Source organism: Vipera berus (assembly GCF_964194415.1).
Source record: "Vipera berus genome assembly, chromosome: 4".
Classification (NCBI taxonomy): domain Eukaryota; kingdom Metazoa; phylum Chordata; class Lepidosauria; order Squamata; family Viperidae; genus Vipera; species Vipera berus.
In genome coordinates this window covers 24,496,587-24,516,579 of record NC_138206.1, presented here as the reverse complement: position 1 = coordinate 24,516,579, position 19,993 = coordinate 24,496,587, and the positions used below count along the sequence as shown (strand labels likewise).

The following is a 19,993-nucleotide window of genomic DNA, read 5'->3' as shown; positions in this document are numbered from 1 at the left end:
ATTTTTCCTGATACTTGTTGAGTGGCTTCTTTCTTTTTCACCCACATTTCAGTTTCTTACAGAGCACATGTCTTTGTGGTCTTTTCAAGTTTTACCTTTCCCTCTTCTATAGAATTTGATTCAAACCACAGTAATCAAGATCATGATGCTTTGATCAAACACATGTTTATCAGTCCATGGGAACTATAACCTCAGCCAGCAGTCCTTTGATATGTATCTTTTTCTACATGACTAACCATGGGATTAAATTGGATTTTCTTTGCCTATAAAGATCAATGTTGTATGATAAATTTCAATCAAATTGATATTTGTTTTTGAGCATAAAGGACGCATTTGACATGTTAAATAACTAGTCATTTAAACCCAATTTTTAAAATAATTGGTGTTAATGTTATATAATGGGTTTTCTGTATTGCAAAATTATATTTGATGTTTTGATATTATCTGTTCTGTGTCCTAAAATCAGTAAATCTCAGCATTTTAGACTATTGTTACAGTTTTTTTCTGATTTTGTTTTCTTAAAAAAATAGTCAATACTTTCTAATCACCCTGGATAGTTTTTGTTACAGTTGTCTCCTTTTAGTCAATATGTAAACATATTATTGCATTATGTAGCATAAACTGAAGGAAAAAAAATAGGGATATCACTTTTTATGCAATCCTGTTTCATTATCATAAACACAAGCCTGTTTTTTCTTTTTTTCTGAATATAGTACATGTATTCTTATGTAATTCATCTTCAGTGAATCCTTTAGAAACTTATAGCAAAAATATTTCTATACTTTAGTACAGATCTTCCTGATATTTTACTTTCTTCTGCAGATAAATTTGCGCCTCATTTTGGTAAGTGGAAAAACGAAAGAGTTCTTGTTCTCACCAAATGATTCAGCAGCAGATATTGCAAAACATGTGTATGACAACTGGCCAATGGGTAAGTACCAAAATATTAATGTTTATTATTTGATCAGTATTCCAGTCGACTGCATGGAATGGGGAGAAAGAATATACTCATCAAAAATAAAACTTTGAAATGCTAATATACGCATTTCAAAATATATGTGCTTTATCCAGTGTGGTTTTGTTTCCCCCGTTTAAAATCAGTGTTTAAATAATATTGAACGCAAATACCAGTAGAGCCAAAACTGTATACTAGAACTATATTTTTCATAAACTGACATTTTGAATTCTTACTAGCAGAAAAAAATGTCAAGGAGGGAAGGGCTATGGAATGCAAAATGTTTCAAATTCAAACCACCTCATTTTAAATTGTTTCACAATACAAAGACAATTTAATTGTTTTAAAAGAGTGTTTTTTAAAAAAGGTTTTAAATGTGATATGGCTCACATTCATAACATTTTTCATATTAATAATTATACATCTATAAAATCATTGCAAATCTTATGAAATTATATTCTCCATGTGCTACTTGGAAATAGAAAAGTAGGAAAACCAGATCAAAAGATAAGTTGTCTGCTAGGCATTATAATTGTGACTGTAGGATTGATCCTGTGCCTCTATAAATGTATATTTGTGTGCATATTTATCAACAGGTAATGTTTATAATGTTAAAACTTTTAATTCTGAGTGCTTTTGTTGCATGGATAAGCCTTTAAAAATGATGGAACCTAAATGCATGTAAGTAACTGACCGTGTGATTGGAATTAGATTAGCATTGCTCTCTGCTGCACTTAAGAATAATTAGGAATGTAGTGACACTACCATTAAATCATATTTAGCAATATATATCCTGCTAATGTTATAATTAAACATTTACATAGAGGCTTGGGAAAAACCCCTCAATAATGACATTTTAAATAATTTGTAAAGTTAAAATGTCTGAGGTTGTAGAAATGGTAAAAAGAAAAATGCAATAGCTGTAGCAGCAGCAATAACAAAAGTAATGAGCATTTTAGTGTGGTACCCAAGTTCATCAAATTTTGGAGGAGAGTTCTATTGGCAAAGTAATCTCAATAAAGATACTTTGCTTAATTGCTCTTATCTTTGTAATTTAATGATTGAGCAATTCTAAGCTTATGCAGTCCTTAATATATCTAGGCACCAAGTCATGTATGACTTAAAGCTATCATTATAACTCCTGTTTGTCACTTTGAAAACTAATAGAATTTCCTTTTAAGAAGATAAAATTTCCAGCAACTAATTATGGTCAGTTATTTAATTGCTATATGTTTAATGTTTCTCAAAAACTGCCCATGTATAATAGGTTGTAATGGATTTATGTTAATGTTACCAGTGGGTGCTTAATATTATTGAGAAGGTGTGCACTTGGGGAATTAACTTCTGTTACTGAAAGATGTTCTTATTATACATGTCTTTGGGGTATTGTAATCCAATATAATGCTTCAAACCTAATCTCAGAGGTGGGCATGCAAGACTCTCCAAATGTTGGGCTGTAGTTCTTGCCATTCTTCACCATCATCCATGCTGATTAACACCTGGTGAGAATTGATTGACATCTAATCTGGACAATCTGTATTGGTTTATTGAATTTATACTCTGACCTGTTTTTTCAACTTTAAAGGGAACATGACCTACAAGCAGAGTCTTATAGTTAAAAAGAGACTGGTTGACTCATCAAGACAAAAGTCCAAAATATACTTCCAAATCAGTTTTGTGATACTTAAAAAAAGCAAGGCTCACTAGGCTATTTGGTAACAGAGTAGAACTGGGAAATAGAAAGGTGATATGGTGTAGTGTATACAAGCTCCAATGGAGAGTGTGCCAGTTCTGAGAGTTTCTTGTTGCATATGGATGGTCAGAACTTTTCCTTGAACTAATTTTTCAATTAAATATCCTACCACAGGTACACAGTGTGTCTACTAGCCAGTCTAATAAATATCACACAGTGCTGAGAGGTTAGGAATATAACAAAGTTGCAGTTTGTCTATTGTCACATTAACTTAAATGCTCCAACTAAATGATTAGCATTGTTAATGTGCTAAACTTGAATCTTAGAGCTTTTGTATCCTGCAGTTTTAAGCTGTTAGGTTCTTATGAGTAAACTGGCTGGATATGAAGCTGGCTAAAGAAATAACCTTTCCAAACTTCCAGTTTGCCATCGCAGCCATCCCAGATGCTGGAAACTGAGCTCTGTCTTCTGTGTTTGGTTTTGCTCCGCTGAGGGACCCTGGAAAGAGTCGAAAGTCACCCTGTAGGGGTGACGAGCAAGAAAGGGATCCCCGCTTGATTGCGGGAGGACAGCAGTCCTTCCGCTCGATCTGGGGCAGCCCTCCAAACCAGCAGAGGAAAGACCAACCATAATAATATGGCCCGTCACTAGGCTGCAGACAGCCAAAGTCAAACTTACCACCAAGCAATTTGAAAGCAACACAGGTGAAACAGGGTGAGATCCGATATTCTCTTTACCCTAAGTACTTTCTTTTCCTGTAAAAGCTGCCTGAAGTATCTTTCTGTGAGAAGAGAGGGAAGGGAATTTCTATCCCCACCCCCTAAGAATAGCGGCAACTGACTACCCAGGGGAATTAAAGCACTAAAAGAACAACTTTAATTTAATTGGATTTATATGTTCCTGAAACTTGGGGACCAAAATTTTTCCTATTTTTATTGGAGACTTTTGCTTTTATCTCCAAAAAAGAAATAAAATTGGAAAAAGGATTATAAAAATTTTGGACTTAAAAAACCTTAAATGGCATCGGTGACATCTTATGGCAAAGTTTGGTATTACAATGTTATTTCATAAAAGAGACTTGGCTCTAAGCCCAGACCTTAGATAACCTTCTTACCTTGGCACCACCTGTGAGAAACTCAGCTGTAAGAGAACAGCTGGGCGGCATAACTGGCCTACGTGAACTGTGAATGTAAACCTTTACTGACTTTCAGAGTTATATGTGGGGAATTGCTTTCCTATCTCTTTATTTGAGGAATATTGGTTACTATACAAGATGATGACATACCTTGGACTATAAAATCTTCCTTGACAAACAATTTCTATTATAAAGACTATTTATAAACATGTGAAAGAGATGGATGAAGACCAGGAAAAGATCCTTTCCATGTTGAAAGCAATACATGAAACCATTCTTTCAGCTTGTGATAAAATAAGACCTAATATAAAAGATCAAGACAGCAGCTTAGATATATAAAGCCAAACTTTGACTACAACCAAAGAACTAATAATGCAGAAGATAACAGAAGAAGTGGAAAAATCAAATATTAAGACAGAGGACTCAATTGACCAACAAATACAGTTAATGGAAAATCCAGAAAAGGGAGTGACAACACTGAAAATGGAAAAGACTTTCTATATAAATCAGAAGAAATTTGAAAAAGAACAGATTGAATGGAAGATAAACATATCAAGGCAATCATGGGGAATTGGAATAATAGAGACAACTTAATGAATACAAATGGGCTATTCCTTCCAAAAATGGCAATTAAATGGTCTCCTTTATTTCAAATAACATATATAATAATAGAGGGAGATCTATTTGATGATCTAAAAGCATTGATATGGAAGCCTAGTTGGCAAAGGAAGAAAGCCAGAATAAGGCTGAAGAAAATTGGGGTTTTGATTTATTAGAGGGGATTTCATATTACTAATTAGAGGGTTAAAGGAAGAAGTTGAGATAAGGGGAATTCTGGTCATTAGATTTAAAATATTTGGAAATTAGTTGAAACTAAGGATTTTATCTGTTTAATATTTAAAAATTAGACCTAAAAGAAAAAAAAAATTATTATAAATATGTTTGAGTTATTGATTAACCCTGGTAGTATATATAATGCTAGTATATATAATGGGGATATTTTATTATTAAGTAGATGATTTAATATGGTGGGAAATATATAACTTTTAGGAAATGGAACATGATTATATTCAAATAGATAAAATGTGTATTTTGGATATTAGATTCTGTTATGAATTGAGATAAGGGAAATCTTGGTTACCTAAAGCCTGAAAATTATAAATATTAAAGGTTGAATTGGAATATTGATGGGAAACTAAAAATTGGAGAAAAATTAATAACAGGATATGGATTGTTTATGAAGATTGAATGTAAAAAATAATTAAGATACGTATAAGCTAAAATTTATTGATAAATGTAATAATGTTTTCACTGAGTTGATATAATAAGAACTGTATTAGCTTAAATACGAGACAGTAAATGTTAAGGGAAAAAGAGAGGAAATATTTGATGTAACGAGATTTGTACTAAAGATTTAGTTATCGAACTATTGATTAACCCAGCCACCATATTGCCTTTTAAATACTTAAATGTAAAATTGGAAAATTAATAAAATATTTTATATATAAAATATTATATATAAAAAAGAAATAACCTTTCCAGATATCAGTGCTTTGGCCGTGGTGATGGCTTGCCTAAACTGCATTTATCACAGTCTGTGATTAATGTATTCCCTGCTTCTTTACTCCTGAACTAGCAAAAACACAAAAAAGACAAAAAAATCATTAATTATATAGATCACTTCTCAAGCAAACTCAGATTTGCTATTCAAACTATGGTAACCCTATTCACTTTAATAGCTGTATGTCAAAGTCCAGAGTATGATCTTATACACAATCTCATGATGGAACCTTGATATTAAAGCATGAACCTTATTATCCCCTCTACTAAGCTGTATTTCTAATGTGTTTGTTATTAAAATAGAATGTAGGGATATACTCTAGTGCGTTTCTGATACTAATGTGAGATCATAACATTTCCCCCATATTGAAAACAAATTTTCATGCATTTATTTTTCCACTAACAGTAGAGCAGTAAGCAGAGTGTTTCCATATTATATGGAAAAATACAGTAATTACAAGCCACACCTCTACTTCATGACTAAATTTGATAAGGACATTTTCATTTTTATAGCTGGCATGGAAAATATTATCCATGCATTCAGGTACTTCACTTCCTAAAGTTTGGGATTTGATCCTATTTTAATTTAAAAAAAACCTAATGGCTAAAATCATAAGCATTCCACATTTCACCACATACTTATTCTCCTACATTAGTTGACTACTCTTCATTCTCTTTTTGTTGTTATTTGTCTCTTTGTGTGTATATGTGCACGCACACACACTCATACCTGTGTATATGTTACTGAAATGTGTGTGTGTGTGTGTGTGTGTGTAAGTAAGGCCTACCCTGAAAATAAGCCCTAGCTTGATTTATGGGGATGAGCCTGATATAAGCCCCTATCCCAAAAATAAGCCCTAGTTTGGGGGTGAGGCACACACTTAAAAATCAAGCTGGGGTAAGGGTGTGGATGTGCCCTACGCGCCCCGCACCCACTTACCTTGCAGCCAGGCTTGTCCTCACCTGCTCACTTCCTCTGTGGCATCTTCTGTAACTAGGCCTGCATTTCTCAGTCACAGACCTTTCCGGAAGGCCATTGCAGCCAAGAACCGAGCTATGGATCCTTAGCTCGGTACTCGGCTATAGAGAGGCCTTTCGAAAAGGCCTGACTGCAAAATGCAGGCCGGAGTGCAGCTGCTCCTTTGGCCCCAGAAGAAGTGGACCGAATAAGACATCCCCGGAAATAAGACCTGGTGCCTCTTTTGGAGGCAAAAAAAGAAAAAAGAAAAAAAGACCCGCTTGGGTCTCAAACCTTGGCTGCTGGCTTTCCAGCAGACAAGCCCAGCATCTTAATCACTGAGTCACCAAGTCACCCCCCCCCCTTTTTTTTAAATGGGAGATGAATCTGTTTTCTTAAAAAAAAATTGTACATACAGGACTTGTATTTTATCTACAGTCATTATACTTTTATTCTAGTGTTATTAGTTTCTTTTATTTTCTTTCCAGTCCATTCCCATTTTTGCTTTTGACTCAGGCAAATAATGATTTGGTCCTTACTGAAACCTTTTTCACTTTTGTGTCGTTAGTAAATTATTTCAATGCTTCATCACAAACAATCAAATCAAGTGTGTGCTTTTAGAATCATTCCATTGCGATGTGTGTGTGTGTGTGTGCGTGTGTGTAATGTACGTATGTAAATAGACTGATACTTAACCCATACAGTTGAAACAGATCTTTTTCTAAACAGATATTTCTAAACAGTTACTATTCTGATTCTTACTCCCCAGATGACCTGCTTTTTCTATATTCTCATCTCATTTGCATCCAGATGTTAATATCAGTTACAAAGTAACTTGTTCAATATAAACAAGTTGTAATATTTACCTTGAGTATTTTTGGAAGGAATTGCTGGAGTTACTTTCTAGTTCAGTTCCCTTTGACTTGTCTCTTTAAGGTGAAATTAAAGACCTATCCATCTTCCTTATAACAAGAGAAAAAAAACACATTCAAAAGGATATTTTTAACCTGGTGCGTTATTAGCCTTGCTGGAAGTAATATATAATTTCAAAAGTAGGTAATTGAATTTTATTATTTTTCTTGTTACTTTTCCAGATTGGGAAGAAGAACAAGTGAGTAGTCCAAATATTCTGAGACTTATTTATCAAGGAAGATTTCTTCATGGCAATGTGACACTAGGAGGTAATGAATTGGCTTATAGAGATCTTCTGAGTAAACTAAAATGAAAAAAAAGATAGAATTTCATTGGTTTGGGAACAATGCAAAGTTAAAATACATTTTTTGGAAAGTTTAGCAAATGGTATAGTTGAAATTGAAGCAGATTTTTTTTAATATGGACTGTTTTTCAATTGAGGTTTATAACAGTATTATAGTTTTAGTTTTTATATTTCATGTGAATGTTAGAAAATGTAATCCGAATGAAAGTAAGATTAAGGAAGTGTCCTAGGTCTTATAATTATGAGTAAAAATGTTGATGGCTGATTCAAAACAAATTTTCTGATATCTAGCATTGCTTTTCAGGTAGACACTACTAGTTAGTTAGTTAGTTAGAACGGTTTTATCTCACTTGGAGTAGAAAAGCTGTTCAGTTGTGCCCCCTTGTGGTGTTCCTCACTTATTCTTTTTAACTGAATGACATCTATCTAGTACCTGCCATGTTATTCTTAGATTGCTAATAACATCTCAAATGGAGTATAAATGTATTTGGATACAAACAATATACCTGTAATTTCTACGACAAGCACTTGAAGATTTTTTATCTCACTCTTTAGAGAAAAATATTGTGTTAGAATTCAGGATATAGTGATTCTAGTCCCACTTTAGGCATGAAATACAGGCTGAGTGACTTTGGACCAGTCATCTCTCAGCCCAACTTACCTTCCAGGTTGTTGTTGTTGTTGTGGAGGAGGAGGAAGACATACTGGTATATTCACTGCCTTGAGTTGTATATATATATATTAAAAAGATGAAATAAAAATCTAAAAAAAATCAAGCTTGCAGAAAATGAACAAAATTGAACTAATAGAAAAATCCTGCATTTAGGCTTCTCTTGTTGGCAAGACATAGAAGGGAAAGGAACTGGGACAGAAAATCTAATAACTGCAGGCAAAAATTCTTATGAATACTAAGAAATAATAAGAAGCCTTGCCTGTATAAGAGGGTGAGAGACAAGTATAGTTAATGAAATGGAGACTGATAGACTCCCCAAGTTATGCCTACTAGAGCAAATAAAACTACAATCACAAATCTCCTGGATCACCAAACTAACAAACAATAAGAAGCCAAAGATTCCTACTCTCTCTTTAGAGCTGATAAGCTTATTTCTTTTTTCTCTACTACTTTTTCTGCCACAATGTAATGTGCAGGATTAAGACATTTTGAAACATGAAGAAAAATTATTTCTTGGAATGTTGGAAGTATTGGGATTCTTGATCATGATAGGTTTTTATCACTTATTAGTTTTCTATGAATAATTTGTATTCTTTCAGGACATTTTCTGCATTACATTGAATGCTTTTACTTGTAACATAGTTGATGTATTCTTGCCTCAGTATTTAAATCTGGGATTTTTTTCCTTTTAATGGCTTCTTTATAATTATTATTATTATTATTAATTTTATTTATATACCGCCCTTCTCCCGAAGGACTCAAGGCGGTGAACAGGGCAATACATGTTAAAAGACAAAATACAAAAATTAAAAGAGATTAAACAAATGCCCACAGCTCTTACAATAGGTTAAAACACATTAAAAGTAATAAAAAACCCAACCCATCCCATCAGGCCAGGCCAGCTTGTTCGAAGAGATACATCTTTAGATCGCGCCGGAAGGAGCGCAGGTCGGGCGCTGTCCGGAGCTCAACCGGAAGATGGTTCCATAAATCCGGCCCGCCCACAGAGAACGCCCTCCCCCTGGGGGCCACCAGTCGGCATTCTTTGACCGGTGGCACCCTGAGGAGGCCCTCTCTATGGGAGCGTACTGGGCGGAGGGAAGTTGATGCCGGCCACAGGTGCTCCCCAAGGTATTCCGGACCCATGCCATGTAGGGCTTTGTAGGTCAATACCAGCACCTTGAACCTCACCCGGAATGATGCCCCACACAAGGCATTGTGATTCAGGTTTGAGAGGGACTAACAGATTAAATGTTTTTCAAGCAAGTCATCAGAGATGTCCATTGAAAAGCTAGAATTAAAAGAGCTCATGAGGAAATTGTCTCTGGCTCTTTCCTCTCCATTTATCTCACAGCAGGAAATAGAAAACCTGCTATGTAGCAATATAAATCAGTCTAGCTACAGGAAGTATAACAGATCCCTGTGTTTTTCATTTCTTTTCAGCTTTTCTAGTTGCTTCATCCTTCTTTTTTCTCCCAGTCAGTGCAACCTTTGAGCAGGAATCATGAAATCCCAATGTCTCAGTTTATAACAATAATCTGAAAAATAAACATCATGGAATTTTGAAATTACCAAACTTGTTTCCAGTGACATCTCTGACTGGCAGATACTGAAGAAGTTAAGATAGAGCAAAATAAATCTGCTGTATTTACAGTACATTTGGGTTGTGCAGGTATTTGGATCCAAAGTTTGAAAGGTCCTTCAGATCCTGTGTGCTATGAATGTTTTTCACACCAGATGAAAACATCTTTTCTTATTTGGATCCATAAACCTGCACGATAGCAGCCAGTGGTCAAACCTATTTCAATTTTAAAAGTTAAATAGGGTTAGCCATGATTAGGACTTCGTTGAGAAAACCTTCAGGAAAGAGCAAAGGTATAGGTTATGCTTGGAAATTGAAAAGTGTCTGAAGGCCATAGCAAGTCACTTTCATATTACTGACAAGAATACTAAATAGACAGGTTCATAAAATCAACAGGAATCAAGCTCAATTATAAAAGAGTTTACACGCACACACACACACGCACACACACACACAGACACACAATCATCAGTGTATTATTGAATCTATAGGTGTATAGATTGTATTATGTATTGTATTACAATTTCTTCCATTCATAGTTGACGCAATCATTGACATAATGAAGGATAATACAGAGCAACTAAGGTGCAGTGAGTATGAAGTGAATATGAAGTGATATAAAACAACTATTCAATTCCACAGCAACCTCATGGACATAGAAATGTTTCATCATCTGTTATTTTAATTGAATCAGTTACGGCTACGTTGATTTTAATTTATCCTTCCACATGAATAGATTTACAAAAGTTAATAAAATATTTTACTCTCTGCTTTTACAATTTATATTCTGTAAGTAGCTTGAGAGATTCAGTTAAACAAATGCTAACATTTTTTTTTTTAAAAAATGTGTACTGTGAATACTAGCAAAGTCAGGAAACCATTGTAATGCAGTTGAAATTATAGAACAATAATGTGCATTATAGAGGAGCATTACAAACATATTTTTTCTTTTTTGCAGCATTAAAATTGCCCTTTGGCAAAACAACAGTGATGCATTTGGTGGCTAGAGAGACATTGCCAGAGCCAAACTCTCAAGGTACGCTTTGCAAATTGCAACAGATTTTTCAATTGGATATTGTAGATGAAAATTAGGAAGAAAACAACTTTCGTTGGTTGTAAATATGTTACATTTATGATCACTCTAGTGTTTTCTTGGGTTCCTTTGAACTATTTCATTTAAATTCAGAATTGGACATTTAATTTGCTGGATTAATCTGAGACCAAAACTCATGGAATTTGGCTGCCATGGAGACTTGAACAATATTAGCTGTACATATTGCTTCTGTCCCTACAGAATTTGGTTGGAATAGTGTGATGAGAAAGGGGCTGAGGTGACGTAAGGGTAGTCTGTTAAGCATTTATTGCTGTCTATCTGATATACTATTTTTAATTTTTTTATTATTGGAAAACTAGTGCTCATAAACCTGCATTTTCTTGCTGAGTTTTATGTGCATTAGGAAGCCTAACTGTTAGATTAAAGTGAAGAGAGAGACAGATTTTTTTCTTCATACAGGCTACAAAAGCGCTTAACTATTGTTTATGTTTATAGAAACACACACACACACACACACACACACACACCTCAATATAATCTGTTGGCCAATTTTTAGTACATTGGATAATAGATAATAATCAGTGTGATCTACCATCTAATCTACTTTTGTATTCCAAGAATAAAAAAAACAAGACAACAGGGAACTTGTGGCATTTCCCATTGATTATTTTGATGGCCCTTATTCCATCAGAACATAGCCGATTCAAAATATTCCAGTGAATCTTTTGAGAAAACAGGAAAGCATTGTTTTCATCCCATGCAAAACCCTATTATTCAACTCTATAATAATACTATAAAGCTTTTATAATGCATGTATGGAGGGTAGTGTTTTGCATTAATTATCTTGAAAACATTTTCTTTATTTTTCTGTAGGGCAGAGAAATCGTGAAAAAACTGGAGAGAGCAATTGCTGTGTGATCCTGTAGAAGTGCCCCTGTATCTGCTACTTGTGATGTAGAATAGTTTTTGTCTCTCATGCTGCAGGATTAGAGGAGACCAACATTGTTTCAAAAACCCTTTCTGCCTATCTGTGAATCCACTGAACTGAAATATTACATGAACCTGGTCATACCTTTTTCCTAGAACAATGAATACTTTTTTATTTCTACTGTCTTATGTTGTTGAACAAGCTTATTAATGCATCATTTCGCCAATGAATTTTTTCACCAAGAAAAAATTAACTACTCTTCAGCAGAAATCATTTTGCTGTCATAAAATCATTCTTAACCGGAACTTTAACCAATCACAAATACTAGAGGCAATTTGCACTAAAATGGTTGACAATATATAGACCTCATCAACAAATGTTCTTAAGTATTTCCGACACCGAGAAATGAATCAGCACTGAAATATAATTCATAGTCTTTTTCTTAAATTCAGTCATGGCCAATAGAAAGCAGGGGGATGGACGGGCGGGAAAGAATAACTACTAAGTAAATTCTACCTAAGTCACCCTTGATGACCAAGTGGCACAAAACACTAATTATTAAAATTGTCTATAAATATAAAAAATCTTACTGCAACAAACTATGTGCCTGTAATTTTAAAGCACTCTGTAGAGGGCTCTTGCAACTTTTTTTTTAATTGATGTGCACTCTTCTTTCTTACATTTGTTGAGTGCTTGTTTAGACAGCACAAATAAGTGCAGAGAGTGCATTTCCTAGCCTTAATATGGGAGGGGTAATTTCCTGTAGTTCATAGGCTTTTATTATTGTGCATAAATATTAAAGACCTCATTTACTAATCAATTTATGTATTTGAATATCTACAATTGATGTTTTTCAGTCATCCTTATTCATCTGATCTTAGTGTTCAGTGTCATGCTTACTCAACAGTGACTTTAAAGAGATAATTAAGCGAAAAGGAGGATAAAATAGAAAAAATTGCTAAATGAATTCATTTGTTTGTTATTTGCAGTTGATATTAGTGCTTGCAATTGTATTGGAAATCAAAAGCTGTTTTTAAAAGCATACATAGTTACAAAGGATGCCATTATTTTATTTCATGTAATTTTAAAAAAGATATGCTAAAAAATTTGCACAGCACTAAAGCATGAGGTAGTTTCATCTAAACTTGTAAAAATTATATAAAGATTTTATATTTTTTCTACTAGGGAGAAATCTTCCTAGTTGAAAGTAAAACTATGTAGAATATATTTAATTAAAAAAAACTATAAAAACATGGCTATAGAACTTAAGTATAGATTGGCGGGTAAAATAATACAACAATAAACTATATAAATAGATCTAGGCTTTTAAAGATGCAGACCAACATTGTGTTCTGTATTTGAGTCCATAGCCATTACAAATGTTCCGTGTTTTGAATGATCTTCATTTAAATGTAATCAGGTTACTTTATTCAATGTTACTGCTTTGAGAAAATGCTTTATATGCAGTAGGCCTACAAAGATATTGTTCATAATGTTCAAAATTAAATTTGTATAGAGCAGAGTTTTAAACAAATTGTAAATAGCACTAAACATTTTCCTTCTGCAACCTGTACTCATAGATTCTTCTGTAAACTAAATAAAAGAAGAATATTGTAGTGTACCTGGTTGTGATTTGGGGAGCTTGATCTAGCCTGCACCATTTTCAAATTAGTTCTATTGTACCAGAATTCTCCTAATTCTCTCTTTTAAATCATTAAATATCTCTCTCTCTCTCTCTCTCTCTCTCTCTCTCTCTCTCTCTCTCTCTCTCTCTCTCTCTCTCTCTCTCTCTCTCTCTCTCTCTCTCTCTCTCTCTCTCTCTCACCAGTTCTATGTGGGGACAATTAAAAACCAGGATCCACAAACACCAGCTGGCAGACAAATACCATGATCCTTAATCTCTACCCACACTGACACAAAACAGCACCAGTTTGATTGTTGTTGTTGTTGTGAAGTCATGTCCGACCCATCGTGACCCTATGGACAATGTTCCTCCAGGCCTTCCTGTCCTCTACCATCTTCTGGAGTTCATTTAAGCTCACGCCTACTGTTTCAGTGACTCCATCCAGCCACCTCATTCTCTGTCGTCCCCTTCTTCTATTGCCCTCAATCTTTCCCAGCATTAGGCTCTTCTCCAGTCTTTCCTTCTCATTAGGTGGCCAAAGTATTTGAGTTTTAGCTTCAGGATCTGGCCTTCTAAAGAGCAGTCAGGGTTGATCTCCTCTAGGACTGCCTGGTTTGATCACCTTGCAGTCCAAGGGACTCGCAGGAGTCTTCTCCAGCACCATAGTTCAAAGGCTTCAATTCTTTGGCGCTCAGCCTTTCTTATGGTCCACCTTTCACTGCCATACATTGCAACTGGGAAGACCATAGCCTTGACTATACGCACTTTTGTTGACAGGGTGATGTCTCTGCTTTTTAGTGTGCTGTCTAGATTTGCCATGGCTTTCCTCCCAAGGAGCAAGTGTGTTTTAATTTCTTGGCTACAGTCCCCATCTGCAGTGAACTTGGAGACCAGGAAAATAAAATCTGTCACTACCTCATTTCTTCCCCATCTATTTGCCAGGAATTGAGAGGGCTGGATGCCATGATCTTGGTTTTCAACCCAAGTTTTGCACTCTCCTTCTTCACTTGCAACAAGAGGCTCTTTAGTTCCTCCTCTGGTATCATCTGCATATCTTAGGTTGTTGATGTTTCTTCCGGCAATCTTAATTCCAACTTTTGATTCATCTAGCCCTGCCTTTCTCATGATGTGCTCTGCATATAAGTTAAATAGGCAAGGCGACAGTATACAGCCTTGCCGGACTCCTTTCCCAATTTTGAACCAATCAGTGGTTCCGTGTCCAGTTCTCACTGTTGCTTCTTGGTCCGCATATAGGTTTCTCAAGAGACAAATAAGATGGTCTGGTACGCCCATCTCTTTAAGGACTTGCCACAGTTTGTTGTGATCCACACAATCAAAGGCTTTAGCATAGTCAATGAAGCAGAAGTAGATGTTCTTCTGGAACTCTCTAGCTTTCTCCATGATCCAGCGTATGTTAGCAATTTGATCTCTAGTTCCTCTGCCTCTTCGAAATCCTGCCTGTACTTCTGGTAGTTCTCAATCCACATACTGCTGGAGTCTAGCTTGTAGAATTTTAAGCATAACTTTACTAGCATGTGAAATGAGTGCAATGGTGCGATAGTTTGAACATTCTTTGGCACTGCCTTTCTTTGGAATTGGAATGTAAACTGATCTTTTCCAATCCTGTGGCCACTGTTGAGTTTTCCAAATTTGCTGGCAAATTGAGTGTAGCACTTTTACTGCATCGTCTTTTAAGATTTTGAATAGCTCAGCTGGAATACTGTCACCTCCACTAGCTTTGTTGTTGCTCAGCTTTTCTAAGGCCCACTTCACTTCACATTCTAGGATGTCTGGCTCGAGGTCAGTGACCACCTCATTGTGATTGTCAGGGACGTTAAGCTCATTGTTGTATAGTTCTTCTGTGTAATTTTGCCACCTCTTCTTAATCTCTTCTGCCTCTGTTAGGTCCCTGCCATTTTGGTCCTTTATCATGCCCATTTTTGCATGAAACGTTCCTTTCATCTCTCCAATTTTCTTGAAAAGATCTCTTGTCCTCCCTATTCTGTTGTTTTCTTCTATTTCTTTGCATTGTTCATTTAAGAAGGCATTCTTATCTCTTCTAGCTATTCTTTGGAATTCTGCATTTAATTGGGCATATCTTTCTTTTTCTCCCTTGCCTTTCGCTTCCCTCCTTTCCTCAGCTATTTGCAAAGCTTCCTCAGAAAGCCATTTTGCTTTCTTGCATTTCTTTTTCTTTGGGATGATTTTGGTTGCTACCTGTTGTACAATGTTGCGAACCTCTGTCCATAGTTCTTCAGGCACTCTGTCTATCAGATCTAATTCCTTAAATCTATTTGTCACCTCTACTGTATATTGAACAGGGATATGGACTGGCCTAGTGCTTTTCCCTACTTTCTTTAATTTAAGCCTAAACTTTGCAACAAGAAGCTCATGGTCTGAGCCACAGTCAGCTCTTGGTCTTGTTTTTACTGACTGTATAGAGCTTCTCCATCTTTGGCTGCAGAGCATATAGTCAATCTGATTTCTGTGTTGACCGTCTGGTGATGTCCATGTGTAGAGCCATCTCTTGGGTTGTTGGAAAAGAGTGTTTGCTATGACCATCGTATTCTCTTGACAAAATTCTATCACCCTGTGCCCTGCTTCATTTTGTACTCCAAGGCCAAACTTGCCTGTTATTCCGGTTATCTTTTGGCTTCTTACTTTAGCATTCCAATCCCCCATGATGATAAGGACATCATTTTTTGGTGTTAGTTCTATAAGGTGCTGTAGAGCTTCATAGAACTGGTCAATTTCATCCTCTTCGGCACTGGTGGTTGGGGCATAGACTTGGACTACTGTGATATTGAATGGTTTGCCTTGGATTCGAACTGAGATCATTCTGTCATTTTGAGGAGTGTATCCCAGTATTGCTTTTCCTACTCTTTTATTGACTATGAAGGCTACTCCATTTCTTCTGAGGGATTCTTGCCCGCAGTAGTATACCTGATGGTCATCTGAATTAAATTCACCCATTCCTGTCCATTTTAGTTCGCTGATACCTAAGATGTCGATGTTTAGTCTTGTCATCTCTTGTTTGACCACGTCCAGCTTTCCTTGATTCATGGATCTTACATTCCAGGTTCCTATGGAGAAAAAATCTTTACAGCATCGGACTTTCCTTTCACCACCAGACACATCCACAGCTGAGTGTCCTTTCGGCTTTGGCCCAGTCGCTTCATTCTTTCTGGCGCTACTAGTACTAGCCCTCTGCTCTTCCCCAGTAACATATTGGACGCCTTCCGACCTGAGGGGCTCATCTTCCAGCGTCATATCGTTTTGCCTTTTGGTACTGTCCATAGGGTTTTCATGGCAAAGATACTGGAGTGGTTTGCCATTTCCTTCTCCAGTGGATCACGTTTTGTCAGAACTCTCCGCTATGACCTTTCCGTCTTGGGTGGCCCTGCACGGCATAGCTCATAGCTTCATTGAATTACGCAAGCCCCTTCGCCACGACAAGGCAGTAATCCATGAAGGGGCCAGTTTGATTGGAGCCTCACAAAAATAATTGGCCACACTACCACTCACCATGCTAATGAGTTCATCAAAGCCTGGCATTCCACAAGCAATTCCATCAACAGACACATTGACCTACAACCACCTTACAAACCTCTCAAAATCCAAATCAACCACACAGCCAACCAGAGACAGCACTGACCCACAACCAAACCCCACAAGACCCCTTCCCACCAGCAGTTCACCTCCCAGTGACCCTGACCTGATTTAACCTACCCATCACAAGATCCATCACAGACTCACTTGACACATAAGAAGCCCTTATAAAGAGAAGAACATTGACACCCCCTAAACTCTGCTGAAAATATTACCTAGCCTGGTAACAAAACATTCAGAAACCAACCTGCAAGCTTGGAGAACAAATCTTCACTCTCATCCTACATCCAAACTACAGATATTTACCACTATTGCAAACATTGAAAGTCCAAAGTAAATTTTGACTTTATTACTTATTTGGTAATAAAGATATGTTTTCTAGATCCTATAAGGCAGGCATGTCAAACTCGTGACGTCACACGACATATCATGACTTTTCCCCATTGCTGGCAATGGGGTGGGTGCGGTTTCGGCATGATGCATCTGGCCTGCGGGCCGGCAGTTTGATATGTCTGCCATAAGGTGACTATGCTTTACAGCTGGCCCTGGAATGGGCCAACTCTACTAGATCTTTTGATCAAATGGAAATGATAGGAGAAAGATGGTTTTGCAGATAACTAGATCCTAAGCCTCTGTAGAGATTTTTAGGTGATAGCCAGCTCCATAAATTGAAGTCAGACTGGCATCCCACTGGCATCCCACAGAGCAGAAATGTTACATGAGTTAATCAAGGAACACCTGTAATTGCTCATATGGCCATATTCTGGACTGGTTGTAGTTTCCAGGAGACATAGAGTAAGTCAAACAGGATGAGACCAAGATAAAAGTGACTGGGAAACAGGCCTCCCAGCCCAGGAAAAGATGAAATTAACATGCAAGTGGATTTGTGCAAAGGCCCTCTTACCCATGCAGTGGTGGGATTCAGCCGATTCACACCACTTCTGCAGAACCGGTAGCTAATTTGTTGTTGCCCAGGCCCAGAATGGACTTCTGGAAGCAGCATCCACACAGAGAACCAGTTGTTCACATATTTGAATCCCACCACTGTACCCATGGCTATCACCACCTCATTAGGAAACCCAAATTATATACAAGTTCTATCCAGAAAGTATGATCCATTCCAGAACTAAAGATGATAAATCCAGTGCTTTTTTTTGTAAAAGAAAAAGGTGCTGGAACTCACACGTCATACAACCCGCCTTGCCTACCCTACAAGGTTCCATCCAAAAAAGGTGCCGGAACTCCATTCTGAGCGTTCTATGAGAAAAAAAGCCCTGCATAAATCCATGTGACTGGAAGGTCCTTGAAATCTGTCATGTCTTGCCAGAGTTGACCATCAGCCTGCTCCTCTAATCCCGATCCTTAAATTTGCCAGGCACTGGGATATGATCCTCACAGCATCATATATCTGATTTGGGGTCTAGATATAGAACTAGTTATTATTTATGTGCTGATGATACCTGACCTTTTGTAATGGTTGATCTCAGTGGCTCCATGTAAATAGAAATGGGATCTTGCATAGCAAGTACCTCAGGCACAAGGTGGAATTAATCATGATTCACACAAGCATTTGATTGGACTCATCATTCATCTCTCCCTAGTAGCATTCTAGGCATTTCTTCTGATGCTACATTTCCTGAAGTTTTGTCAGAAAACCAAATAGCCCACTAAGATCAATGTGTAGAGATAGGGTACTCAGGAGTAATCTTATCCAAGACCAACAACACTCCCTTGTTTCAGGAAATGACCAAGACTTCTAAAGAATAGCTTAGTAAAGCAAGAAAGTCCCTAAGTGGACTTTCTTGATCCTAGGGTAGGATCAATCTAATAGGGCCCACTTCCTTGGGGGCAGGGGAGGTACAGCATCAGTGGAAAGCTACAAATTAATCAATAAATGATATGACCATGATAAGGGTTACATCTTCATCTTCCTCAGATCTAAAGCCTGTGTCTGGGAAACTGCAGAAAATATGGAAGAGTCCTCAGAGGTAAGGGGACGCCATTGAAGATGTGATGAAGTTTTCCTCCTAATTGTAGTAATCTGTGCTTCATACTGAGTCTGCATAGATACATGCTGTGGGTAAACTGTGAACTATACGAGGGATGAATAAATTCTTGTATATTGCATATTGATGGCTATCAGTTAGTTTTCCTGTCCTGGGGAAGAACTTCCGGTGAAGTGTTATCACAAGAGGGAAGAACAAGCATATATTATCCACTTTTGCTTTATTTGTGTAGAGTTTGCTTGATTTGGGAATTGTAAGAATGGTAGTGGAAACTTTTAGCTTCATAACAGTCTAGTGTTCTCACCCTTAAACTTTTGAAACTCCACTGTCCCCCCCACACAAGGGAGATGTTTTTGCCATTAATCCATTCCCTATGCGCCACCAAAGCCACCTTTGGAGTCTACAGAGTCATTACACTTCCATTGCATCTCCTAAGTATCTAATATGAAGCAAACATTGTGCTGCACAAAATTTGCTAGTTGCTATCACATTCTTGGGGTAAGGTCCTGAAGACACTTTGAGGCTGGAAGTGTGTATTGGGGAGAGAGGTGGGATTTCTTCCCTCTCAGCTATACGGTCTGGAATCAAAGATGCACATCACAAAAGTAAGAACAAATAATCCCCAAAAGTGTGAATTCACTGCCCTGAATGGATGGACTTTTCTGCTTCCCTCCTGAGATCCAGAATTTCAGTACTGTTGGGAATGATGTTTAAAACAGCCCCATCTTCTGTAATGGGACAATGTGACCCATTAAACAGAAAAGAAACCCAGGGCTTCTGGGATTGGTATGATGAGAAAGAAGTTGAACAGGGAAACAAGAAAACTTCAATTCAAAAGTGGGCAAACTCAGTGGATCACAGAAGGAACAGCAAGTTTTGGAGCAGCCTCCAAACATCAAGACATCCTGAGGCACAGCCCAAAGATGGTCGGGGTATGGAAAAGACCTCGACTAGCATTTGTAAAGAAGCAAGCAGAGCAAGCCCCAAACATTCAACAGCT

General features: G+C 36.9%; 1 protein-coding gene across 1 annotated transcript in view; it reads left to right on the top strand.

Annotated features, from left to right (window-relative positions):
- The window catches only part of UBL3 (ubiquitin like 3), a 39,651-nt gene extending 26,276 nt beyond the window's left edge, over positions 1-13,375 (top strand). The window contains exons 2-5 of the mRNA XM_081326925.1: positions 823-931; positions 7,396-7,482; positions 10,731-10,808; positions 11,700-13,375. Of these exons, the coding sequence (XP_081183051.1) occupies positions 823-931; positions 7,396-7,482; positions 10,731-10,808; positions 11,700-11,752 (327 nt within the window). The 3' untranslated portion in view covers positions 11,753-13,375. The remainder of the gene's footprint in view (positions 1-822; positions 932-7,395; positions 7,483-10,730; positions 10,809-11,699) is intronic.
- The last annotated feature ends 6,618 nt before the right edge of the window (positions 13,376-19,993 follow it).